This window comes from Bemisia tabaci, chromosome 1, assembly GCF_918797505.1.
Source record: "Bemisia tabaci chromosome 1, PGI_BMITA_v3".
NCBI lineage: Eukaryota > Metazoa > Arthropoda > Insecta > Hemiptera > Aleyrodidae > Bemisia > Bemisia tabaci.
In genome coordinates, this window is record NC_092793.1 from 66001248 (window position 1) to 66028821 (window position 27574).

General features: G+C 41.4%; 2 protein-coding genes across 2 annotated transcripts in view; one reads left to right on the plus strand and one right to left on the minus strand.

Moving 5' to 3' along the window:
* The window catches only part of LOC109034587 (uncharacterized), a 450911-nt gene that overhangs the window by 116143 nt on the left and 307194 nt on the right, over positions 1–27574 (plus strand). Inside the window, exon 4 of the mRNA XM_072305658.1 lies at positions 17098–17159. The gene's annotated coding sequence lies outside the window, so the exon portion shown is untranslated. The remainder of the gene's footprint in view (positions 1–17097; positions 17160–27574) is intronic.
* Positions 19029–26582, minus strand: LOC109034588 (facilitated trehalose transporter Tret1). The gene is made up of 3 exons (XM_019047818.2): positions 26263–26582; positions 22526–22630; positions 19029–21208 (listed from the first exon to the last, which is right to left on the minus strand). The coding sequence occupies exons 2-3, from the start codon at positions 22566–22568 to the stop codon at positions 19773–19775; spliced, it is 1479 nt and encodes a 492-aa protein (XP_018903363.2). The 5' UTR covers positions 22569–22630; positions 26263–26582; the 3' UTR covers positions 19029–19772.

Below are 27574 nucleotides of genomic sequence, written 5' to 3' on the forward strand. Positions count from 1 at the left end.
ATTGTGTCGTATGGCTATTTCAGCCACACATTCGACTCTCCACGGGGCAAGGTACCCTGGTCCCTATAAACTCAACCTTTAATAATAACTATTAGTTTTAGAGCATGAAATGAGTGACCCAAGAATCATGGTCTCAAAAGTGCAGTTACGAGAAAAAACTTTTTATGTTTAAATGGATTTTAGCAGAAAATCAAGGTTTTTTTTGGGTGAAAACAAGGAGTCTGCTTGCTGTAGACTCTGTGGAGACTTCCTGCAGTCTCTCTTTTATTTTTCACAATGAAAAGATTTTGTTTCAAAGTTGTAATTTTTATTAACTTTATCAGCTTTTTTCGATTATTTCAGACCTATTAGGTCAAAATTGCTGAAAATATTTGTGTTCATTTTTAAAAACTTTGCTGCCCTCCCCTGAATGCTAAATCGGTTTAGAGAATAAAACCAACTGCACAGCGAAGCTAACGGAGTTCTCTCAAGCAACTAACGAACACACTTGGTTTCTTTTTAAATCCAATCCACTTCTCTCAATCGGCAAAAAAACAAATGACTAAACAGGATGTCTCGCATCCCGATTCTATCAGGATTTGATGTCAATCCGGATTTAATCCCGAATTCATCAGGATTTGAGAAAAGTCGGACGTTCGATCGGATTTTTTTATCGACCTATTTTTGTGAGGTTACATTCGAATGGTATCGTGAAGCAAAAATCGTGGTATGAATTTGATTTCGTTCGCTCATTTTCGACACCTATATTTCTGTTTTTTGGTGTGGATTTCGCCAATCTTCACCTGAGCGTTTCAGCTTGTTCGGAATTTTAAGTGGGAGAGCATGAGTTTGTGTTCAAAACATCAATGATTATTTGTCACTCGTATGTCCGTAACTTTCAGTCATCCCCACCGGAAGTGCAAAATGAGGACTATTTTCAAATTTATATTTTGTTTTATTCATTTATTATTTTCCATCTATTCTTTTTACCCGCGCAGTATCCTTAAACTACGTAAACTTTCGGCGCCGCGCCGGTGCCTCGATTTTTTATGATGCCATAAAGTCAGCGCCGAAGAGATAATGCCAAGAAAATCGAGGTTGCTATTAGCGCAAATTGAAATGAGATTGCAATAAAAAGACATGGGATGGATCGGGTTATTTTCGACCCCGGGGAAAAAATCAACGGAGGAAATATTATGCAAGCGATCGGAAGGAGGTTGTAAATGAGGAGTAAAATTGATAGTGCAGAGCGGAGGGAGAGCAGCATTTGGCAAGGGGGGTGCGGGGTGAGAAAGAGGAAACGTTTGGCATCAAATGACGTGGAATGGGAAAAGAGTCAATCAGGAAATGCGTTGCAGTCAGATTTCGGAAAGTTACTTTTCTATGGCAAAGTTTCAAGTGGATTTTTTTCTCTCTCTTTTCACTCTCTTTCTTCCCTTTCCCCCTCCATCTGTTTTGCCTTTTTCCTTCTTATGCCCTTATTATTATATTTTTAATTTTTATGTTTATGTTTTAAGTTTTTTATGTTTATATCTCTGTGGGCTCATCTCATCTTGTGTTTGTGAGTCACGTGATTTTGATGAAATTCGATCGAATGCTGCTATCAGTATCGCTGCCCGACCAATTAGCTTTAGGTATCATTTTTTCGCCGTTTATAGCGTTTCAAAGCGAGGCTTGGCTATTGTTTGCAATTCCTCGAGTTACAATAGGGTAAATAGTTTTTAAGAGAGTATGGAATTCATTTCTGAGGGTTTTAGCCAGCTCAGGCTATCATTAGGTCATCTAAGGCTCGAATATATTGGATGTCCTGAGTGGATTTGGGTCAAAATGACCGAATGTATTGACGGCGCAGAGATGCGACTATTCGTGCTTGACGGATGTCCGTGTGGCATCTGCAAAATTGAAGGCGCGATGGCGCGAGACGTTAACTCGCAACTATGCTCTATAAGGTGTCGCTCATTGAAATTTTGCGTTTGTCGGGCGGACATAGATGACATTTGTCAAATGGCGGAGCGTGATTGGTCGGCTATGTCATGTCACTGCCTTGTCGTGCTTTTGTCAGGTGGAACTCACGACAAGCTTAATGCACTTCTTGAGTTTCCGACTGTATGTCGGCCATGGACAAACACAATTTTTACAATCGGCCCGCAGATTCGAAAGCAAAGTTAAAAATATGTGGCCCGATCACGTTTCTCCCATATTTCGGCTGTGTTGCTTTCGTGTCCCCTGAAGCACCAGTAGAAAGTGGCAACCACTTTTAAGCTATAATGAGTAACGCTAATTACAGGGCAAAGTGTTCATGCTTACTCTCCACACTAAAGATTGGTTTATGAAAGTAAGAATGGCTGTATTTAACTATTTGTCCTAACCCTCGAGAAAATTTCAATACAGACAAGATGGAGTTGGTTAGAGGTCTTGAAAATCGATGATTGACGTGGAATTGAAGCGTTTAGTCTTACAGGACGGCGCACAATGGAACGAGTCAATGCAAGAAGTCGGCCAAAATTTAGAAACCTTGAACGCTTATATCTTCGGAAATATGGAACGAAACAGTTAAAAAGTATCTCCGTCTATTTTTTCGAGAAATTTTTTAACAAAATTACCTTTCTGAAGTTGAAATTGTGACGCAATAAACATAAAAATTTGAAAGTTTAGCCAGAAATGTCATGTCCGACCTCTCACGGAAAAAAAAGCACGAGGCTGTTGGTTGATTTGGACATTTCCAATTGATTGTGGTAGTGCCCCGATTAATTATGGTAGTACCCCCATTAAGTATGGTAGTACCCCGATAAATTAGGTAACTAACCCAAATGTTGCGGTACTACCCTAACTTGAGTTGCAGTTCTAATACAATTAATTGGAAATGTCCATATCATCCAACAAATAGGGGTAGTACCACAATTTTAGGGGATAACCCCTGACATTTTTTTCCGTTCTTCTATTAGTTCGTTCCACTGTGCGGCGCCCGGGCACGGCGACCGGGTGGGGGGGGGGGATAAAGTTGGCGATGCAGACAAGATGAAGTGATAAGAGGGAAATTGAAGTTGTCGGTTGGGAAGGTTTCGGAATATTAAAGAAATATGATTTCCGTTTAGGGGGGGATTACTCATCGGAGCGTGAACGGAGGCTGTATCAATAGGGAAAGGAGTGCGGTCCTGATCTCGGGGTCCACAGAATTCATCGCCGAGTCAATTAAAATGGCTACCCTGAAGACGGTCCGTAGATTGGGTTTGTCGCAGCCTTGTTTATTCATAGCGAGCGGAAATTCATGATTTCCCTTAAAGTTGTCAAGCAAATTCAACTAAGAGACCTGTACAGCTTCATTCAGAGGGTCGTTCATAATCGCGAGCTTAGCGCGCCGGTCGGCTATGCTGTCTTGTTAAGGAAAACCGCCGTATGAACATTCGAGGGTCGCCAAACTCTCTGGCAGAAAGTAATGATTCTTGAGGAAATTATTTATCTTTTCCATTGACATTTTCAGACATTTTTAGATCAAATTACGAGCGATATTTTCTTAAAATTAGAAGGAAAATATTCCAAAATGTCCCCGAAAATTCGTGATTTGTCCTAGGAAGTTTGGCAACGCCTGAAGGCTTATACGAGGGGCGTTCAATAAGTAAGTATCCCCCCTCTCTAAAATCAATAGGAATGAACCAATTTTAAAAAAACTTGGGTTCAAAATCTTCCTTAGGATATACTGAGTTCAACAAAACAAACCGCAGCAAAATCGGACCATGTGCGGCCGAACGCAAGCCGTTTGAACGCGCCGAGGTGCGCGCCCGCTCCCGCCGAATCCGCGGAGATTTGAAGTCCGCGACAAAAGAAGAGCTTCTTTGCCAACGCTTCAGTCGTTCATCACTGACGAAAAATCAAAGAAGTTTTTGTAGAATAAGGGGCTTACCTCACCTCCCTACATAACCAGCTCGATCCAAGCAGGTCTGAAACTGATTGTGAGACTAAGAGAACAGCTTTTGGATACCACGCGTGTAGAAGTCTTTCAACTGGCTGGGGATGAAAGTGTTGACGGCTTGTTTGACCATCTCTCACTGATTCAAAATGAACTCCCCCGAGTTCAGATTTTAGATACGGTAATAAATGGCAAAACAGACCACCGTTTATTTCCCTTTCTGGAATCTAAACTCGGGGGAGTTCATTTTGAATCAGTGGAAGAGGTCAACAAGCCGTCAACACTTTCATCCCCAGCCAGTTGAAAGACTTCTACACGCGTGGTATCCAAAAGCTGTTCTCTTAGTCTCACAATCAGTTTCAGACCTGCTTGGATCGAGCTGGTTATGTGGAGAGGTGAGGTAAGCCCCTTATTCTGCAAAAACTTCTTTGATTTTTCGTCAGTAATGAACGACTGAAGCGTTGGCAGAGAAGCTCTTCTTTTGTCGCGGACTTCAAATCTCCGCGGATTCGGCGGGAGCGGCGCGCACCTCAGCGCGTTCAAACGGCTCGCGTTCGGCCGCACATGGTCCGATTTTGTTGCGGTTTGTTTTGTTGAACTCAGTATATCCTAAGGAAGATTTTGAACTCAAGTTTTTTAAAATTGGTTCATTCCTATTGATTTTAGAGAGGGGGGGATACTTACTTATTGAACGCCCCTCGTATGATGTTTTTCCTCAGCACGGAGAAAGGAAGTTGGGGATGATCTGGAAATCGGTGGGGTGAAATAGAAAACGGAGATCCTTAATTATGTATGTATCCAATAGATGTATTTACCAAGCATATGCGGGCAACCAACCATTCTGACATGGTCATCGTGCTTCCACAAATCCATATGCTATTATTACATTTTTCCTCAAACAATCTCGCTCGTTATTTGTCTAATGCGAAACCGCAAACAGCGGAGCCTTGCTTTCATCTTAAATCTGGCGCTCAAGAAATTATGAAAAATAATAATCCGAGGAAGAGCGCTATTCTTTCCCTTCTTCAAGCATCATTACTTCGAACTTGTGCCGTCTAATGTATGTAAACTTGTTTCAACAACTTCCAACCCTCTGTTCAGCTAATGACAGCATCAGCGAAAGAGCCCCCCCCCCTTCCTTTCATCCTCCCATTTGCTCTTTTTCCTTGGCTTTAGAGGCTCCACGCAATCTGGGCCGGAAACAATTCCATTTTCTACGCCACCCAGGATTATTTGATCCAAGAAATCAATCTTAAAAGACCGGGAGCAGTTTCTAGAGATCCCAAAACGTGATTTTTTTTATATGTAACTAGGTTCTAGAGAAACAAATGGAAAGGGAGCCGAAATTTGCTGGAATATTTTTTCTTTTATAACTGAGTCGGCGATTTGTCGAAGAATCTCTAAAAAAGAAATATATTTTCACCTTCTAATAGTTTGCAGAAAGTGGATCGTCTGACTTCGGTCTCGCATTGAACGGAAAGATATCCTCTGATACTCAAAATATTGAGGGCTTTGGAAAACAGTAAGTAGTCACAATTACGGACACATTTAGATCATCATCAGGAGGTTCAGAGTTCGATTCCCGGGTAGGCGACTCGAGTTTAATGGTCAAAGAAGTGTTGCCTCTGTTTGGTTGAATAAGGGACTGAGGGTGTAACTGAAAGCGTAGGATCACCACTAGTATGGTATTTGAAGTTGTACGCTGAAAAAAAAAAGCTCCGGCTGTGAAGGCCGTACTTACGGGCTATGTAGACATACCGTCCGCGTTGCGGGCTCATTGGCCGAAACTTCCGGGTGTAGCACCCGGAGCATTTGAAGCTACGACTCCAGCACCCGGAAGTTTCGGCCTCTGAATCCGGAACGGACGGGGTGTCTATATAGCCAGTAACTTTTTTTTCAGTGTAAAAAAGGGGAAAAAAGAAAGAAAAATTGAGCCAAGTTGATTACAGTGTTCGTGACGAGCGGAAAGTTGGAATTTAAAATTTATGATTGAATGTATATGAAAATATTTACAGTATAAACTATAAACTGTAATTTTTTCTTTATCTACGTAACTTTATTTTGGAAAGTTTTTAATATGTTGGACGTTTTCTGCGTGGAATTTGAACAAGGACACGTGCCTCTCAGTAGTCTAATCCTTAGCGTAAATCAATTTAGGTGCATTCAATTTTTCTCAGCTCAGATCCGACCATTGCTCAGGCTCCTCCCTTTTCATACCTCTGCGTTTTACTCGTCAGAAGCGGGCAAGTTTACCCGAGCGCAACAAAGCTATTTTTCATGGGAATCTAATGGGCCGAAATTAAAGGCGCCGATTCCCAGCTGCGCCCCGATTAATTTCTCCGCGGAACCGAGCGATCAGTCACCAAACCGCGCGCCGCTCACCGCTCAGATGTTCGGCTCGGGGCCGGGGGACAGGAGACAGGATCCAGGATCCGGATCCTCCCCTGTTTATTTTTAACAGTTTCCGAGGGTTGAGAGTGATAAACTTGTCAGAACCTGTTGTTATCTTCAACTTGAAACCGGGGAGCTTCGGCAGGGAGGGTCGGAGCCCCCTCCCGCCCTTTCGCACCCCTTCAGTCTTGTCGCGCCCCCGCCCCCTCCACCGTCGAGGACGATAATTGTTGGAGATAAGCGTGGCGCTAGGGAGGGTCGACGCTAAGCTTCAGCTTCTGCGTCACTGCCGGACTATTCGCGTAAATTACGAATACTGTGCAGATTTCCGCGTCTTTTAAGGGTTTTCCACGAATTTACCACTACACTGATGTGCTACGTCAGGCTGTCTACAAGTCTGGAAATAGTACTGATTTTTTTTAGGGGCGGTCCGGAAGTACTGATAAAAGTGCGGAAATTCCGCAAAAAAGTCCGGAATTTTTTGCCATTTTTGTCGCTATTTCAAATTTTTGAAATTTTTCTAATTTCGTCCAATGGAGGTACCGAAAAAGTACGGAATTTTTCTGTTGCAGGAGGTACTGAATTTCTTGAGAATGTACTGAAAAAGTACTATAAAAGTACTTATTCTTGACCAGCCTGTTTTAGTAGACACCCTGTACGTTAAAACGCCGTATCAACAGTCGCTTGTTGCCAGATCTCGGGGAGTCAAAATTTGGTAACTCTCGAATGTTTATACGGCGTTTTTCCTTAGCACGGTAGTTAGTTAGTATATTTTAAGACATTCAGCGTCACAGGCTATTAACGTCTTTACAGAGAATTTTGAAAATGGGAGTATATACGAAAATTCAGATTTTTAAATTAAGAGAGGTGAAGAGTTTCAGAATTTTGGTAGTAATATTGGGTTCATCGCATGTAAGTGGGTTTGTATTTCTATTGATTGTAGGGGAGTAGATCTGTGATTGGAGATATCTGAGGGCAGAGCAGTCCATAAGTACGTGTTTGATGGTATACAAACCTAGAAGTACCAATATGAAAGAGGTTCGATTCATTTCTGCCGAATGCGAGCCAAGCGACGGATCGAAACGTAATTTTCAGTAAATCGCATTCCTCGCAGCATGAACGCAACACTGTGTGTGGAGTCTTTCGCCCCTCACTTTTGATGAAGAGCGGTCGCGATCGCGGTCGGGATGTTAGAACAAGAGCTGACTATGTTACGGGCCCCTCGTCGCTTTGAATGGTCGGAAAGTTTGAAAGCTCTCCGAATTTAATTGGACTGTCTGACGAATAATTTGCTAAAATGGAAGATTCCTCCACGCGGGCGGAGTTGGCGAGGGAACTTGGCGGGTGGAAGGTCGCCTGCGAATAATTGACGTTGCCGTCATCACAGCAAATAATTGTATATCAGTACTCATAGGTTATTTGAGTGCGATACTGAAGAGAAATGAAAGAACTCGGTGGAAGGGCTGCGATCTGTATGTATGTATGAGCCGCTTTTACGGCGCGCTAGGGCGCTCTGCGACGCCTATTCTCCACAGGAATCTGTCATGGTAGAGATCCTCCGGAAGGTGGCATCTCTCCATCTCTTCATGGATGCCCTCTACCCACCGTTTGGCTGGACGCCCTCTCCGTCGCCTACCTGGGGGGACCCACTCCAACACCTTCTTCGGCAACCTGGTATCAGCCATTCTCTGCACATGCCCATACCATACCAATTGCTTGGTCATGATATCGTGCACAATCGTCCCCTCAACGCCCATTATCTCTCGGACACGTTCATTCCTGACACGTTCTCTCCTCGAGATTCCAGCCGATCTTCGCCAGAAATCCATCTCGGTCGCCTTGAGCATTTCTTGGGTCCGCTTCTTCAACTGCCACACTTCACTGCCATAGGTGATAATAGGCTTGACAACCGAGTTATAAATCCTCTTCTTGTTGTCTTTGGAAATCCTTTGGTCCCAAAGGATCCCATTAAGCATGGCGATGGCTTTCCTTCCTAGAAGATTACGGTCCCGAATGGCCTGATCCAGCTTCCCATCCGAAGTCAGGTTCACCCCCAGGTACTTGTATTGTTCGCAACTTTCTATATGTTGACCATCCTCCAGGACTATGCTTTGCTGAGCACCTCCGACTGACATCTTTTTTGTCTTACGGACACTAACCTCGAGGCCCCATTTGCGGTACTCCTCCACCAACTTCCGGGTCATATACTCCGCGTCATCGTGATCTTGACTTATGACTACCTGGTCGTCAGCAAAGCATAGCGTGAACAGTGTTTCTTGGTCATTTAGAGGGACGCCCATGCCGGCACACTTTCTTTTCCATTCCTTCAGAACGTGCTCTAGATATATCTTAAACAGCGTCGGTGACAGACAACATCCCTGCTTAAGCCCCTTGGTGACAAAAAAACCGTCTGAAAGCCTTCCTTGGCACTTAATTCTAGCAAAAGCCCCCCGATAAAACTGCTTGACTGCCCCAATAAGTCCTTTACTAAAACCAGTTTCTTCTAGGACTTCCCAGAGTTTCACAAGAGGAATACTATCATAAGCCTTTTCAATATCCAAAAACACTAAATGAAGCTCCTGGCCAACAATTCTCTTCTTTTCGGTTAACTGGGTAACACAGAACAGATGATCAGCGGTAGACCGACCAGCCCTAAAACCTGCTTGCTCCTCCGCCTCGAACGGGGTCCACTCCTCTTCGATCTTCGCTTTCAACACTTTTCCATAAATTTTACTTATCGTTCCTGTCACCGCTAACCCTCTGTAGTTCCCACAGTCATCCTTCCTTCCTTTTTTATGCGACGCTGTTATCCAGGCCTCTTTCCATTCTTTCGGGATGTCATCACCGTCAATGCATTTCTGCAGCAAATCCCTGAGATGGTTAACCAACTTGCCAGTCCCACATTTAATTAACTCGGCTGGAATGTTTCCTGGCCCAGGAGCTCTTCCATTCATCAATTCCCTGATTGCTTTGACCACCTCCTCAACTCGAATTTCCATTGAGTGATCCTCGACTATATTTTCAGCATTCCCCGTTTGAAACTCTGGTCGTCCTTCCGTCAATAATTTATTAAAATGTTCGTCAAGCTGTGAGATTGTTATCGGAGATATAATGTCCCGTTTCATGTCCCTTCTTAGGCCTTTGATCAGCTTCCAGCTCTCAGCACTCTTCCTTCCCCCCAGGTATGTGTCAATCCTTGAGCAGTTGGTCTCCCAAGACTCGTTTTTCTTCCTGGTGATTAAAAGACGAACCCTCGCCTGGGCTTTCCTGTACGCGCCGCGGGTGTCTGCAGTCCTAGAAGCCAGATAGTCATGGTACTTCCTACGCTTTTCTTCAATTACCTCCTCTACCTCTTTGTCCCACCAGTAGGGTTTCTGTACATCCTTGCTCTCATTACACATACCCAGGGCTTCCTTCGCAGCTGAATGTATGCAACTTTTGATGAACTGGTACAACTCTTCTGCAGTATCGAAAGTTTCTACTCCCAGTTTCTCATCCAGCCGCTTCCTGTAGAGCGCTTTCACGCTTTCATGCTGTAAGCTATCGATGTTGTAGTGCACTTGTTCGATCTTCGTTCCTTGTGGCTGGCACTTCTGATGTTGCAAGGTATTCCTCTGCAGCCCATACTTAACCGGAAATGCAATCTCCGCCTTGAGAAAGTGGTGATCACTACCACAGGAGAACCCCCGGCAAACTCTTACTTGTTGAACCTTCATGGTACTCGTTTGCCTGGTGACCGCGTAGTCGATGATTGACTTCAGCCCCCGAGTTTGCTGAACCCACGTGTACTTATGGATATCTCGATGTTGGTAGAATCCGTTCAGTATTTTCAACTCGTTTTGTTCACACATATCAATGATGCGTACACCGTTGTCATTCATCGCCTCTTCACCGAAAGGTCCAACAACTTTAGAACCATTCCTTCGTCCGGTTCTACCATTCAAATCTCCCATGATAATGACCTCCCTTGTCCTTCCAACCCTCAGAACCTCGTCGTTGAGTTGCTCAAAGAACTGATCCTTTAGATTGACGGGAGCATCATCATTCACACCATATACTCCTAACAGGGCCACCTTGTGACCATGCAGTGTAAGATGCATTCTGATGATCCGCTGGTCTACTGCTTCCCAAGTAGTTATAGACGGACGCAAACTTTTCCGGATAAGTATGGCGACTCCTTGCTGTGCGCGTTGATCTTTACTGACACCACTATAGAACAGATCATAACATCCCAAGTTTTCTGATCCTGTGCCTTTCTTTTTCGTTTCTGTTAACACGGCGACATCTACATTATACTTTTTTACCTCCGATACAACCTCTGTCAATTTATTAGAAATGCCCTGTACATTCCAAGTCCCAAAAACCATTGTCCTTTTCCGTAGTTTGTGTCGCAAAATCCGTTTTTTTCCATTATCACCGAGGCTATCTTTATTAGGCTTTTTAACATTAAGTTTTTTCCGGGTATCGGGGAGTTAGCCCGATGCCCCAACCCCCAACCTGGAGGACCAGGGTTTGATTTTGGAGTACCGTCTCCTAGACAGGCTGCTTTCACCACAGCTATGAGCCCTGTCTGCCCCTCTGATGAGTGGTTCATACGCCATGAAGCCGGTGACCATCTCCACCCCCCTTTAAGGCAGGGGCTACCAGCTGGGGTCCGCAGGCTTGCTAAACCTGTGACAGTACTGAGTACAGTCCCCCATACGGCAGGGCTGCGATCTACCTTTTTTAATTTCATAATTCATAAATAAATCTTTGATGATTGGAGGTATCTCTGCCGAACAGAACTATGTGCATTATGGCGTGAGCCATGTTAAGCATATATTCTTATGAGTTGTCTTAACTGCAATGAAATTTCCCGTATTTTCATGACCAGATAATTTCGGAAGATCCCAGTAAAAATTAATTTTAACTTAATTTCATGAAATATGAAATAGCTGATTCCTAATTTGCCAAGCTCATCAAAAGTAGGGGTGCAAAAGTTCACGAACTCAGACAGACGGGAAAACATCAGGAATTCCGATATTATCAGGAAAATCAGTCTTGGGTCGGGAAATACTGGGTGCTTTCAGCATTTTTCAAACATTTTCTTCGATTCATTAAGTATGATAAATTTTTGCATCATAGGAGTGTCAATTTATTCGCGCCAAAAATTAAGTTTGGTTAGTTTAGGTCTTGTCTAAAATATCGGGAAAAATCAGGAAAATGTAAAATTCAATGTTATTAGACACCCTACAAACCGTAACATCCGTTATTTCAGCTTGATTCAACATTAAAAAACATAATTTGAAACACTTATTTAAACTATGACCCTCTTTCCTAAACAATGTCATTTCAAAATATCGATGACAAAAACAGCTGTACCCACTCACAGCAAGATTCTTGAGAAACAAACATCTCCTTTTTCCCTGAGAATATTTTTCTTTTCTTCACAACTAATTCTATGAGAGTATTACTTTGGAAGAGCCAAAAAACATCCCCACCCATCCGCCGAACCTGTAGGTCAAAGAACTCGGACTGAGTCGGTCCGCTGTTATCGTAAACATGTTATCCGGGCTTCGGGGAGCCAGCATCGTCGCACGGTGTGGCGATATGGGTAAAAGGTCGGACATGGTCGATTCCGGGATTGTGAATGTTTAGGACCGGAAATGTGTTCTACGAGTACTATATTATATGGATTTGATGATAGTTTTTAAATTTTCATCCCCCATATTGATGGTACAGGCCTCTAAAGTCCGTTAAGTCGGCAATCTAAAATTTTCTCTAAAAACGCACCAATGTTTGTACATTCTTTAGCCTATTTTAAAATTTAATGAGACCTTTTCCAATGACGTAATCTTACTCTATGCAAGCTGCTAATCATTTTTCACTACTAAAATGTAGCCGTAAATAGGTTTGAATACGATTTATGCCGTCTGAAAGTCCTCGCGCCGAAAATGCTGAAAATAAAACTTTATATTAACTTTCGTTCCAAGTGCCAAGGAGTGCCACGCTGGGACTTGTTGGGGCAGACCCACAGGACCCCTGAGAAGCCTCCTAAACAATTTTTAGCTGCTAATATCTGCTACTCCGACGGCAGCATGATATTATCTGATATGAAGTCGGTTGCGCGAAATCGGTTTTTATCACTCCGCGCAACCAATTGTTGATATTTCTCTAAGATCCATCACGCAGGTAAGTGGTCAAAGGTTAAAATAGGCTAAGTACGTGTAAAAAAAGTTACTGGATGCAGCAGTAGTAGCGTAATTTATTTACTTCTATGAATAGGATATTTCAGAAATTTAAATTTTTTCTGTTATTTATCATACTAATAATGAATGGTAAAGAAGTTAGAACTGTTATTATAAGTTTAAATAATGTGACTACTACTCGTCCTGGTTGGTATCCTCATGTTATAATACTTATAAACACGGCAATTATAGAAATTTCGAATATCATGTAGAATATCATTATATTTCACCTGTAGAAAGTCAATATTAATAGAACTAATATTGTAAATATATACTTATTACAAATTTTAGTCTGACTAATTTTACCAAAAATTAAAAAAAAAAATATTAATATTGATAAATTAAGCTGGATGTAGCTAATTAGCTGGATATGGTAGTGGATGAAGTAGTCGAGAGTTAACGTTTCGTTTGGTCATGAAGGGCAAATAGATATGTTGTTTAAAATCTCGTTTCTTCTATTTTATTCAATTTTTTTTGTTCCTATATTAACAGCAGTATTAAGATATACAAATATGAATACGTACAATGCTGCTCATAAAGCCAGGTGGAAAGAGAAAAGGATGGCTGCAAATATTTTAAGAAGTGTCAAACGCTTAAATTATAGAAATGCATTCATTTGCGAGATGGAAATCAATGTTTTTAGTACTTTTCAGGAACAACCTATGTAAATAGCAATTTTCTCGGATTTTCATCACTCAAATGGTAAAAAATAAAGGCAGTTTTGAAATCTGCAACAAAAATTACCCTATGATCACGCTCCTTAATTCAAAATGATGCGTTTTAAAGCCACAGTTTCGAGGTGGTTCAGGAAATCAATGTTTTTAGTCTTCTTCAGAAATAACTTGTGTAAATAGCAATTTTTCTCGGATTTTCATTACTCAAATGGTAGAAGTAAAGACAGATTTGAAATCTACGACAAAAATTGCTTCAGAAGTGTCCTCCTTCCTTGAAAATGATGCGTTTTAAAACCGCAGTTTCCAGGTGGAAATCAATGTTTTAGTATTTTTCAGGAACAACTTATGTAAATAGCAATTTTTCTCAGATTTTCATCACTTTAATGGTAAAAATAAGGGCAGGTTTGAAATTTACGACAAAAATTGCTCTGGAAATGTCCTCCTTACTTAAGAATGATGCGTTTTAGGGCCACAGTTGACAACAAAACGCAAGTTGTCGAGCGCATGTCCGGGCAAACCGGCCTTTCGCCACACCGTGCGTCGCCCGTCGCGCTCCCGGAACGAGGACATGGTGTCGCGCGGGTTGCCGGCGCCACCCGTCAGGCGTCGCGATCATCGAATTAGAGCGTAATGGATTCCCGTTTGTCGGCGCGGCGACGCGGTGGGGGTCTTAAAGGGATTGCGGATTATCTGGGAAGCGAGGAGTCAAAATTTTAAGATCCCGTTTATGGCCGAGACAAAATTCAGTCGAGATAATAAAAGCTGGTCACGGTTTTATGAAGCGCCCCTCCCACCCCTCTTCACCCTTCTTCGCCCCCCTCCCCCTCCCCACAGCGCTCCCCAGAGCTTTTCAGCGCCGCTATAGACTTCGAGCGCCAACTGAAGTGGTGTTTCGCTCCGTAATGTTGGGTGGAGCTTTTCTAATGTCTCCATTTGCCGGCGGGACGTGAAGTATCACTGCGAAGTGCGAATGCATTTTAACCACTCGGAAAACTATTCGAAACCAGTTTCTTTCGCCTCTCCGAGGGGTTTAACTTTTTTATGGCCTTTTAATTAGGTACTTACCTACTTACCTACAATGGCAAAAGAACAGTGATTTGCACGTTTGATTAAATCTTTACGGATAGCTGTAGCAATTAGTTCATTTAAATTTCTGTATTCGTCCTTATACTCACAAAGCCAGACGGAATTTTTTTTTTGTATGAGTGATTTCAAATCAATCATATGCAGACATTACTCTCATTAAGTATAGATAGAGCAAGCATGACTCATAAGTTATACGGAACAAAAGTCATTGATTATATTTCTCAATCGATACTATCATGAAACCAGTAGGGCTTAATGCCACATCGTACATACTGAAAAAAAACTTAGATCATGTGACTCGAATGTTCATTGTTCAATTTGGATCGATCTGTTCTATACCTTTAGATGAGTCTATAACTTTTTTCAGTCTAGTTAAATTTGAAAATTCGATCTTGAGAACCGTAAGTTTGTTTTAACAAAGATATTTAGTTCGTCTGTAATCGAATACTAAACAGTCGCGCCGCATGATCGATTTTTCCTTTCAGCGTAGAGGAACTCGCGCTCAAGAGGTTGTTTTTTTGTTTTGTTTTGTTTTTTTGTCGAGAGGTCAAAAATTACAAAAATATGATTAAAAACCGAATTTCATGACGCACTTCAACTTCAAGGAAAATCTTACGCAGATTGGACTGTTGCAAAACAAATGAAATGGATGAGTGAATAACCATATACCATAACTACATTCAAGTATTATCTTTGCTATATGAGCGTTCAGAAACGTCATGTAGGTGCATTCTTTGATGCTGTCTTCATATCTTAATGTAGCTTCCACAAGTGAGATTGACATTTTCGTTTCATACGTATACGATTTAATATTGCCGTGATAGCGAAGAGGGCCTTAAATGCAAAAGTGAAGGTTTCGAAAGAATGGGCTCACTAGCATCTGAGCGAAATATTTCATCGAAAGAAGCCTCCGTTCTGTTTCTAATTGCCACCCATCCTCTAGAAGACTCCTAGAAATCGTTCAGATGATTACAATTTTACCAATTTCATTTCAGATGTACCAAAAGGGTAATTGATTTTCATACTAGGCTAGTGTTGAGCAAGAAAGCCGTAAGTGATATCATCTGCATGCTTTCGTGGTTGCGTTTCGGACACACAACAAACACATTTATAGGTTAGATATTTTGAAAAAGGGCGGCATTTTACTTGAAAGCACTGTTTTCATTGGATCTCTGGAGGAATAATGCTCCTTTCCGCTGTGTTACTCACGGTTTTTTCGTGTTTCGTTTTCATGGAAATAAGACGAATTTTGCTGTTTTAGCCATTTCAGTGATTCATCTAAAAGAGATTAGACGAATTTCGAAGGAAACTCAATTTCGATTATAAAATGGATTGCATTTTGCAATAAGGAACCATTAGCATTGCAATGTTGCTGAGATTGTGCAACTTCTCTTGTCTTGGAGGAAAAACCCGATTATCCCTTAATAGTTGCTATTTTACTCGCTAAAAACTGTAAATTTAAGACAAAAATTACCATCTAAATTTCATAGATTTTCGCAATTTCCGCAATTTTATTGCAAAGGATGAAGTTGCACAATCTTAGCATCATTGCAATGCTAGTGGTTCCTTTTTGCAAAATGCAATCCAAATAGTTACACTTTCTTCGCTATAACGGCAGAATGTCAGCGATGTCAGCTTGTCGTATTATGGTACATTTCCACCTGTTTGGGAGATGAGGGAGTTGAAAGGTGCGTGTAGTCGTGAAAATCCAATTTCAAAGAGGCATTTTATCTTCGGGTAATGCCTACTCTCCCCCCGCGAATGTGAGGTTTTTCACCTTTATCAATGTAAGCATTGCAAGCGAGTAGTGTAGAGAGCTACCTTGTAAGCGTTTTATTTTCTCGGCCGACGGTTTAAGATCCCGCCTAGGAGCCCTTAACGATGCCCGCGCCCGGTTTTCCGGCTTCCCGAGATGTTCCGACATGACTTTCGGGACCATTACCATTTTACTTGCGTTTTAGCTCGTAATCTGACTCGCCCCTCGCCCCTCTGCCGGGCAACTTACTCCCCCGTTCCCGGGCGCTTTATCATGATAGACTGCAAACCTTGGAGCGATTTGCGCAACAAGAAAAAACCGCTGGAAAGGTGTAAGATTATACAGGGTGTCTCGATCTGGAAGGTAAATGAATCAGTGAGAACGAAAACACACCAACTCGGTAACTCAAAAATGCTCAATTTTCATTAATTGAGTGAGTTGCATAAAGGTCCTTGAAGTTAACGCATCTGTTCCAACTTGGACCTTTAAAGTGTCCTTAAGCACATGTCTTTCGGTACCAAAAATGTTTTTCTTGTGCTAACTTCTACAACTACTGCGCAGTTTTTCGTGTGTACCGATCTTTTTCATTTTTTCGAGTTGGTGTGTTTTAGTTCTCACTGATTCAAATATTCTTCTGGCGACGGATTTGTTTTCGGGGTCAAATATGAATTTTTACGACCTATAACGTCGGTTTTCGCTGGATAGGTAGAGGTGAACACAGGATCGCAAGTGTATTGATACACTCGATTCTTTCGAAAAGCAAATGCTTTTGTCAAAAATACGGGGAAAAAAGAGCGAGGGGTTGTTCGATGATTTGGACATTTCCAGTTAATTGTGGTAGTACTCCAGTGAATTAGGTTACTACCCCAACTTGAGTTGCGGCACCACTATAAATAATTGAAAATGTCAATTTCATTCATCAAATTGGGGTAGTCAATTATATAAATAATTGATAATGTCAATTTCATTCAACAAATTGGGGTAGTACCACAATTTTAGGACATAACTCCTAACACTTTTTTCAGTGAAGTTAAGTTTAATTTAAAAGTTAACACTCTTCCCTTCTCTTTGTTTCAGGATATCGCAATTCATCGATGTTGTCTACGGCAGACAATAACGGCCACGATGAAAAACTACAGGTAAAGTCAAGCATGTTATTATTGAATTTTAGAAATAGACCTTTAGTTTACCAAGCAAATTCATGGAGTTAATTCCCCAGATGTCAAGCCGCCTTTTAAAAAGTAATGTAGTCATCATGAACACATCAATTATTTGCACTCTTCGGCAATCGCACACTATCTTGTCGTGGAGAGCACAAAAAACTAAACGCGTTAATTTACGTCTCTAACCTCTCGAATTTAGTTTATCCTTCAGGTTAGTCACTATTTAGCCATGTTTATTATGGCGGTTGACTTTCCTGAAGAGAAGTGAAATCCTGTCTGGGGGCATAAATATAAAGGTGAGCGAGGATACACTGAGGTTATTTCCGCAAGGGTCTCGGCAATTTGCCAATAATTGACCTCGGTCTTCCGTAGGTTGCCAATTTTTTTATGAAAATCTTGAATTGATGTATTTTCCCCGGAAAAATGGGAGTGAACTTAGGAAAATGGCAAGTCTGCATCGTGTTTTCTTTGATCGCCGATTAATGGTTTGTCTCGTAAAGCAATATCACCGCTTATTCGAACACATTCGTTACTTTAGTTGTCCTCTTATTTTGGTTTCGTCGAAACGTTATTGAGCCGATTAGTTATCAGAGGGATAAAAATTGTCAAACGTCCAAAACCTTCGATAGCTCGAAAATTAACTGCAGTAGCCATCGCAGTATGGAAACATGCAATTTAAAGACGGAAAGAAAGTATGTGTGTGTGTATGTACTTTTGGTCAAATTAATACAGTCAAAATATAATATGAGTAGATCAAATGTCTCACGCTGAAATTGCGGGCATTACTGGCAGGATAACTCAGTGCACCTAACTGAGAAACAGGATTCGTCGTAAAAAATGTATATTGAAATTCAGTATTATTGAAGTCATCTAGATTTAAATAATACTTCTAGTTATCGGAACGTTATCTAGTTATAGATATCTTTTAAAAATTAAAAGAAAACGCACCAAATTATTTAAACGCAGCTTAATATAAAAAATCGCGCAATGTTTATTTTATATCCGTATGTTCTTATAAAAAATGAAGAAATTACATATATACATAGAATTGGATCATAGTTGTACAAATGAAAATAACCTAGCAGCATATGATTAACCATTATTTATACAAAGATAAGGCAAGATTTTTTTCTTCAACCGACAATAAAATCTTAAGAGAACTATCACATTGATTTAAAGACATGATTTAAATGAATCTCGTACAATATCAGAAGGAAGTTAATCAAAATTCACTCACTGAACAAGAGTAAGAAATTGAATAACTGAAAATATTTGATAACTGGATACCTGTTGAGAATTCAATGTAAATCGATAAACTATCTCAAAATAAGAATCTCCTTTTATAATACTGAAAATGTCAATTTTACAAAGCGGTTTATGAATGCATGCTAGAACATCTTTTTCCAAAATGGAATTCATATTTTTTTAGTAAGTTAAATTGGACACAAATTCAAGTTTGAACAGTGATGCAAACACAATTATCCTAAAATACATAAATATATTATTCAGTCCTTTCTTACTTCTTTTACTTACTTTCTTTCTTTTTCACCGTGAAAGAGAAGGGTTTGTGCGAAGCTGATGCTATGCCAACTCAAAGTGTCTCGTTGTCTGCCGTCATTTAAATTTCCACCTGCCAAAGACTTGCGCAGCGAGTAGATTCTTGGCTAACTGTCAAGTACTTGTAGGAGCATTGCTCTCTTCGGTGGTCAAGCTATAATATCTTCTGCAAGGAAATCTAGTTAAGAGGGCACATGTGTGACTGACTAAAACTGAAATCACCATGTTTGATTTGACTTATACATGAAGAAAGCACCAATACAAATTCAGTTCATTGTAGACAGACTCTTTTTACATGGAAGGGTGAAATTGTAGTTCAGCTCATCACCCCTAAAAGTAGTCGGTGCTTAAGCTTAACTATCCACGATGTTTTCAAAATTGCACCGCTTTCATGTGACTGGGTTTTAATAATTATTTGTTTAAACTACCAAAAAAGTAGAGTTTAAGTAATTACTCGTGACTCTAATATTGTGGGTTCCTTAAAAACTTTAAATTCACCGGTTGTAATTTAACGTAATCCATTTGTCTCTCTAATGAGTTTAGGCCTATTTCCGATAAGGGCATAAAAAATGTACGCAAGCAGTTCAATACAGTACATCAGGTTTGTTATTTTAGCCGAAGCTGAGGGTGAAGATTGCTGGAAGGAGGCAACATTTTTGAGAGGATAAATTGAGCGTGTTTCTGCCAAACAGAACTATGTGCATCATGACATGAGCCCTGTTATGCACATAATCTTATGGGTCTCCTGTTATGCACATATTCTTATGGGTCTCAGAGCTCATGTCTTAATGCACACAGCTCCGTTTGGCAGAAATACGTCCAATTGACCCTCATTAGCCCCATATTAGGTTTGATTCAAAATTCAAAGAAGCAGTTACTTATCGACAAAATTGGACCTAAATTGCTAGAATAATTCTTCAATTTAAATATCAGGGGCAAAGGGCGATTGATGACGTTGCCCCTCTCAAAGTCTCGGCTTCGCTGCGTCTCATTCTGAAGTTTGATAGCCACCTTTGAGGCGAGGACAGGAAATCAGCTGCCGACTCCTGCTCCTTCGTCCTGCTCTCTCTCCTCAGGGTTGAGTCGACTACCCGGCCCATCTCCCTCCCCCGCTTCAAGGACGGAAACGCGCTCCACCCCTTCGTTCTTATGGAACAAGAGCTGGATCTCAGCGAAGGTGCGGCCTTTGGTCTCGGGCATGACGGCCACCGTGAACTCGGCCACCAGGAGACACATAACGCACCCGAAGAAGAAGTTAGCGCTCATGCCGAGCTTGGGCGAACTGGCGAACCACTGGAACTGCAAGATGTTGAGGAAGGCAGTGACGGAGGTGATGAGGATGGTGAGCCCGAAGGCGAGACCGCGGGCGTTGGTCGGGAACAGCTCGCACTGGATCGTCGGGATGATGGGCCCCAGGCCGAAGGAGTAGCAGAAGGACAGACCCGAGACGAAGACAAAGACGCACCAGCCGTAGTCGTCGCCCTGGATGGCGTTTCGCTCCCGCAGGAGGAAGTAGACCCCCGCCAGGAGCTCCAACACCCCGCACGTGACGGCCGAAGTCACGAGCAGAGGTTTCCGCCCCAACTTGTCGACGAGGAACGAAGAGGGGACCGTAGAAACGAGAGTTACGACACCGAGGAATATCGTGTACTGATCAGGCGTCAACCAATGAGAGCCACCTTTGTCGAACACCATCGACGAGTAGGTTAGGATCGCGTACATATTGGTCATGATCTGACACGACCCGAAGAATTGCGAGATGAGGAATAACTTGATGTTGGTGATCTTGCGGTTCTTGTCGGGGTTCTTAGCGCCTTCCATCTCCTTCTCCACGGACTCTTTCATGACGCGCATCTCCTCGTTGATGTCGTCCGTGGAGTCGCGCAGTTCTCGAAGCACCTTCCGCGCGAGCGTGTCTTTATTCTGCATCAAGAGGAAGTAAGGCGTTTCAGGCACGAATAATACGGAAATGGAGTAGACTAGTGGGATCGCCATGCAGAATAAAGTGAAGTTGCTGTACGAGTAAAACGGACCGATGACGTAGGCGTAGAGGAGTCCGATGTACATGAAGCCTTGGAAGAGATTAGAGAGGGCGCCCCGGACCTTGGGGTCGGAGATCTCGCCGAGGTAGATGGGGACGGCGGTGTAGACGACGCCGCAGCCGAGGCCTTGGATGACGCGGGCCACGTAGAGGAAGTAGATGGTCTGCGAGAGGTAGATGATGAGCCAGCTGAGGGCGAAGAGAGGGCCGATGAGGACGAGCGTCTTCTGCCGCCCGATGACGTCGACGAGGATCCCGGTGATGACGGGGGTGAAGAGGTTCCCGAACTCCATGAAGGCGATCATCCAGGAGAGCTGGTCCTCGGTCGGTGCCGGCAGGATTGGGGACGGCCTCTCTGTCGCGAACTTTTGAAGGATCGGTGAGCTCCAGCCCATGGCAATGCCCAGGCACATCACCGAGATGGACGCTGCAACAAATTCAAAATGTTTATTCAATCAGTAATTTTATTCCATGTGGTACAAGGACCCTGTCCAGAATACCAAGGAATCCAATGCCGGCCAAATTTTCTCATTATTTTTCACGATATTTCTTACGACCTCGTCAGCACTATGAGCTTTTAGAATCCAACTTTCATCTTATAGCAATTCGAAAAAAAGCGGAGCTGTGAAGTGCATTTTTTAGAATTTTAGCACATTATATCTCATAGGAATGCTGTTGATCGAAGAGAGCTCCTCTTTCCTAGCCGCGCGCCATGTTGCATCAACTACTTTGGAATTATAGGCTCCGCGTATCCGACAGAGTGGCCATGTCACGTTTCTGTTATTATATAGATGTTGAAAAGAGCCAAAATCTTCAAATTTCAGCCACGTTTTTCTAAAAGTGTCGCCTAGAAAGTTCGATTTTAAAAGCTAATTGTGCTCCGAGGGTCGTGAAGGATTTTATTTCAAATAATAGCAAAATTAAGTTGGCGCCGAATATACCTTAATTTTCTGTCCAGGGTCTATTGAAAGTGTTAAGGTTGCTAAAGTCGAAATCCAAAAGCTCGTAATCAGGTACGGCTGGGATTGTGAGTAGGGTTCCAGACTTCGTAAGACAGACCCTACACCTACATGCTGCTCTCGCTTCTTGGGTTCATTCTGCGAGAAGTTTTTTTAAAATTCGGGTTCAGTTTCCTGACGAACATCTTTTATCACAGTCCATTGTTAAATGAGAGGAACAGTTGAATAATGTTAGCAAGCAACTTTTACTGGGGTATGAAATTCCTTTCCTCAAAATGGTATAAATGTTCCGTGAAAAATATCAAAATCCGATGTTGCAAAAATGTGGATTGAGATACTCCAAAAAGAAAATGCGTTCAAGTTATTTCAGTGCAATGACGGATCGTACGCTTTTGCCGGATACTTAGTCAGACTTCATTTTGCAATAACGACCTACCATTTCTAGCTCAACCTCAGAAGTCTCTATCTACGTATGGAAACTCATGGCACATGCGTGGTTTCTAAAATTAGTCAGAAAAAGTAGTTCCTTATTGCAAAGTGCAGTTCAATTCAAGCCCAGGAGTACTCTGTATATTAATATAGGAACAATAGTAGCTCGAGTTTATCAGGTTGAAACGCATAGGGCGCCTTCAAAGCTGTAAGATACTCCTTAACGTTATAGAAAAGTTTGAATAGTTCGTCATGTGTCATGGCACCTTTGACCTGGACTCACTCACAGCGAACCCAATCAAACTTTCTTCGGTGAGGTATTCTTCAAAGTTTGTGTTCTGCGAATGGGTCATTACCTGTGATGCCAGCCACCAATTGACGGTACGTTCCGACGCCCATGATGAGAGGATGACAGACGCCTCAGAAGAACCATCAGTGCCTGCAGGGACGTCTAATTCCACCTGAAAAAATAAGCAATATCCAGAGATGATGGCGAATGCACATAACTTTTTAAAACTGCATTAAGCTTTCAGTCCTCAAAGAATAGATTCAGACCTAGTCTTGAGAACTTTGACGCTAACAACTCTGACAGCTAAAGCATTTAACAAGAGCAAAATGTGTATATACAGGGTGTCCCAAGATTAAGTACGGATTTTAAAGGAGACGATTCTTTGGGTCAAAAAATGACGTTTTTGTGGACTTTTTTTTCCAAAACCATTTTCTCTGGGGGGCCCCATTATCCCCATATTAGTCCCTATTATCTCAAAAACGATGAGTTACTGCGAAAAAAACGCAAGATACACTATCTAAATTCTGTTCAACGCCAAATTTAGAGGTGCCGTTAAAAATTCATTCTTGTCGCTAGAAACATTAATTTCGGCCATTTTTAGGTTTGATACCCCCCCCCCCCCACAATGAGTCTTCCCTTTTCTGGAGGTCAAACATAAAAAGAGCGCTAAAAACTATTTCAAATTACCAATTTCCATTAATACTGGTTGATAAACATTGTCACAGTGTTTCAAGATGATTTTTCTCTCCCACCTTCTGGGGGCCGTGGCCTCCAGTTAAAGCGTTTTTGGAATAAAAGTTTTACCACAAAAACGTCTTGTTTCACCCACAGAATCGACTCTCTCAATATTCGTACTTAATCCTGGGTCACCCTGTATTAGTGAGTGTGCGACATTTTTCGCGGGAATAAAAGCGAACACGCCTCCTTTACGCCCAGCGATGTGCGTACAACTTGAGAAGCTTTCAATTACGTAATCACGTCTTGTTTACAGTGCTGGAAAGTGATTCAATCAATGATGACTTATGTCGTGTCATCGCCTACGTATGCCTGCGCAGTGCGCCCGTCTGAGAGGATGTCTCGAACCACCGGAGATAGGGCCAGCCGAACTGATAAACTTTTCAACCCAAACAAAATTTAAGAGTGAGAGCAGAAAACGCAGTTAATTTTAATGCAAAGGTGGGCTGGTTATGTAAGAATAGTCCTTGTGGTCAGAAATCAATGACAAAAAATATTTTGCGATTAATGATTTTACTAGTTCGAGAAGAAAGTAGTCGGATTATATGCAATATACACACAGCAATCCAAGAATTCGTTCATGCTAGAGGGGGATTGAAAGATGAAAGCAGCACGAAAGCGGAGCGGACAAAATTTTAACTCTTAAACCTATAATGAAAAGCTGTTTTTTAAATATCATTTTGTGACTTCTAATGAAGACTCAACTTTTGAATTCTCAAGAATATGGGCCAATGTCTCGATGTTAAAAAATCATTTGGATATTAAGGAAGGGGAAAATGAAACTTCAAAAGCCTCAATTTTGCATCTTTTTATCAAATTGATCGTGAATTTGTCAAAATGTGTGTTCAAGTGTAGTAAAGAAACTGCTCTCAACATTACCTGAAAAAGCTTTGTCTAATGATAAATAGAGCTTGCTCTTCCTAATATTCGTTTCACGAATTAGGAACTGACTTCATAATCGCATGTAGTGATGACTTAAGATAGTTTACGTAGTACCTTACATGGCGGCATCTCAATAATCAGTTCCTCACATGAAGAGTTCTACAAATAACGGACTTTCTTGATTTCTAAATTGCCAATCTCCCTGCGCACTCATCATTGTGGCACCTCCTTCTTTCTGCCTTCCTCTCTACGTATTTAACATCTCCTCCCCCTTAAAAAGTGATCCGATGGTTCCGAAAAACCGGCTGCTTCATTGGCGTCTTTCGTGGATCATAACGGTCGACGTCGTAAAAGAGAACGCTTCATCTCAAATTGAAGTTGAGACAACCGTCTCCCCAATCGAGAAACTGTACATATTTTTTCGTCACGACTTCTCGTGCAATTTCGTGACCTGATTTTTTTTCCAAGAAACTGACATTTAAAGCGTATTGGTTCGTTCTTTGAAATAAGTCTCTTTATTTTAAGCATTTTTAACTCGTCAGTATTTTCAGCCGAACAGAATAGCAGAAGAATGGAAAAGGGAAAAACCTAAAGGTTTTTGAATTGCGGAAAGAAAATGTTTTTCCTCAGCGTGTTTTTAAATCGCATACGTTTCACTTATAAGTTACTTAATTCGTAAACAACCAAGCAGAGTCTCGTCCGAAGCTACAGCTCAGCAAGTAATTGCCATACTTCCGACTTCCGTCTTTTCTTTTAAAACTATAAAATTTCAAGCTCTTCACTCACAATGGGGGAAATCAACCTTTAGAGCTACAAAAGCATGGTTTCAACATGTTTTCTGATTGAAGTTATTACATCTTATTCTTCGACGAGATACTTAAAATGTACAATTTGTCTGGAATTATTTAAAGTAAGACTTGAGCTATTGTAAAGGCAACAGTTCGACAGCAAGGTGGTGGCAAGTATTGCGACTTACATTGCATATACGAGCCAAAATTAATTCCTCTTTTTGATCCTACCTTTTTCCGAGACCGAGATAATGAAAAAGACGAGTGCTCAGTCGCACTGAATTCCTTGTGCATCCTGAGAAAAAAAGTTGTGAATGCATATGATTCCGGACATGCTTCACATTCTAAGAAAGACGTTAAAACATGTCTAAAAATGAGGGAATTATAATACTGAATTATTGTCTCTTTGAAATCACGTAGAAAAGTTAGGGCGGTATCCGCCATTTTTCATCGTGTAACTTCTTATATTTACGTATTTTTTCATCGCCTCCGAGTACTGTTTAAAAATTTGACTGTCGTAATAATTGAAAAGTGGCTAATCATCGTGTGCAGAATATTTCGAAGAAACTTTTAAACAGTTAACTCCATTTATTTTTCTTTTATAGAAATGAGGAAGAAGTGGAGTATTTGAGACGCGTCTCAAGTGAGATAGTTTTTTCCTCCTTTTTTTCATTTTTATCATCAATACTCGTTATCATATAAGCTTATGAATGTCTCATTAATTCAGTAATTACGGTAGGATCTTCGATCCACCAGCTAGCCTTAAGTTATTTATTAAGTTTTTCAAGCAAAATTTCTGAATACTGTATAGTAGGTGAAATGTAAATAAAAGATAAAAAAAAAAAAATCATCAATATATTATCACGTTGGAAATTATTTAAATAAAACATTTTCAGTAACAAGTTTTAATCCGAAGTAACAACGTTCCTTTACATCATTTATCATTTTAAGACATCTTATCATTAATGACGTATTCTTGTACAAATTAATTCATGCAGAATGTGATAAACAACTACACCATTCTAGCGGCACCCGATACCTGATTGCGCTCGGAATGTTTTGAATTTCATGTTCAAATAATTAAGATACGTAAAGCATGCCTCTTGAGTCCACGTCGAGTGAGTTCACGCTAAGTGAAGAGTGCGACAAAAGATTAGACTGTCGTCAGATTAGCATTGAGAGGCAATGTGAGAATCAACATGGCACATCTTCTGTTTCACTCTAAAAATGCGTGAACTTATTCGGCGTGGACCGTGCGCAGATACGCATCGTAACTAACCACGATAAAACAGTTTCCTTTGCTCGCGATTCATCCTGGATCCCTGGATGCACATGCACAAGAACAAGAACGTTGAAATATCGCGATAAGTTTTGAGAGGCGGATAATAATGTCAAGTACCTTGGATTATATGGGTGCAATTGAACTGTGTCGGGAATCCATCGTGAAATATTGTAGGTTAGGAGTGAGTGTCACAATCAAAACAAACTGTAACTGCGTCGTGCGGGGAGACGAGAGCGTCGTTCCTCCAAGGTTCCCTGCATCGACTGAGGCGCTTCGGACCTGCGCTTTGGAGTCTCGCACAACGTCATCGTGATAATCGAACCTCCAGACGGCGCCAAGTCGCGAGGAAACTGCGCCCTGTTGTTGAGCTTTCGCCAAATTCGATCATCGTTCGAGGAGCCCATGGAAATTCAAAATATCTCCGGCGTTATACACAGCGTTGTTACTGGAATATTTGAAATGTAGTGAAATATTTCATGCGATTTCATCAGGCTGTTGTTGACATGCATTGCTTGAAATTGTTGCTTGTGTGTTGAATGTTGACGATGAAACTATCAGATCACGCATCTTGGTTCGTGATTTTGTAGACTTCCTGTCATATTTTATTATTTAAATGGAAAACTAATCAACATCAATTCTTGAAAACTTCCGTGGTTTTTCCTCTCTCGACACAAACTTGATGAAAATTTTAAAAAATGATATTGATTTGTTTTTCTTTGGAAAAAACACCGCAATCTATTACGTGGTCTAGTAGTTTCACCATCGATATGCAACTTACATGCATTTTTATCATGAAGGGTGCAAGAATGAAGAGGGAACGTCATGCTCCGCCTCAATGCTCGCAAATTGCACCGATGACGAGGTTTGAGCAGGGATGAAAATAAAACAAGGATTCAATTTCAAGCATTTTCAATTCCATACGTTTTCCTCTCGTCGGGAGAGTTTTCTGAATTTCATGGCATTAACAGGGGTCAAGTATGCAGCCCGCAACAAATCTGTAAAAATTCTTAAAGGAGCTTCGCAGTACAGAGCAGGGTTGCTATATAGTCTGGGTAAACCAGTAAATGTTAGGGAATTTTCTAATTTCAGGAAAAACCGGGAAACGTCAGTGAAAATGACGAAAATGTCAGGGAAAATGTTTTAAATCACCTTCGTTTGCTATCTAGAATGGGTTTGAGATTTTGAACAAGAAATTTTGCCTGAAAAATATTTTCAATTATGCCCTCTTAACCATCCATCACATCTTCAATTGTCAGGAAATTTCATCGGAATTTGTCAGGGAAATCGGAGAAATGTCAGGGAATTTCATTTTCTGAATTCTGTGGCAACCCCGAAAGAGCTCTGAAGTAATTTTTCCTCCAAAACTTGGGATTATACGTACTATTTTCAAGCGTATTGTGGCTCATTGGCCTATTTTTAAAAGTTGACG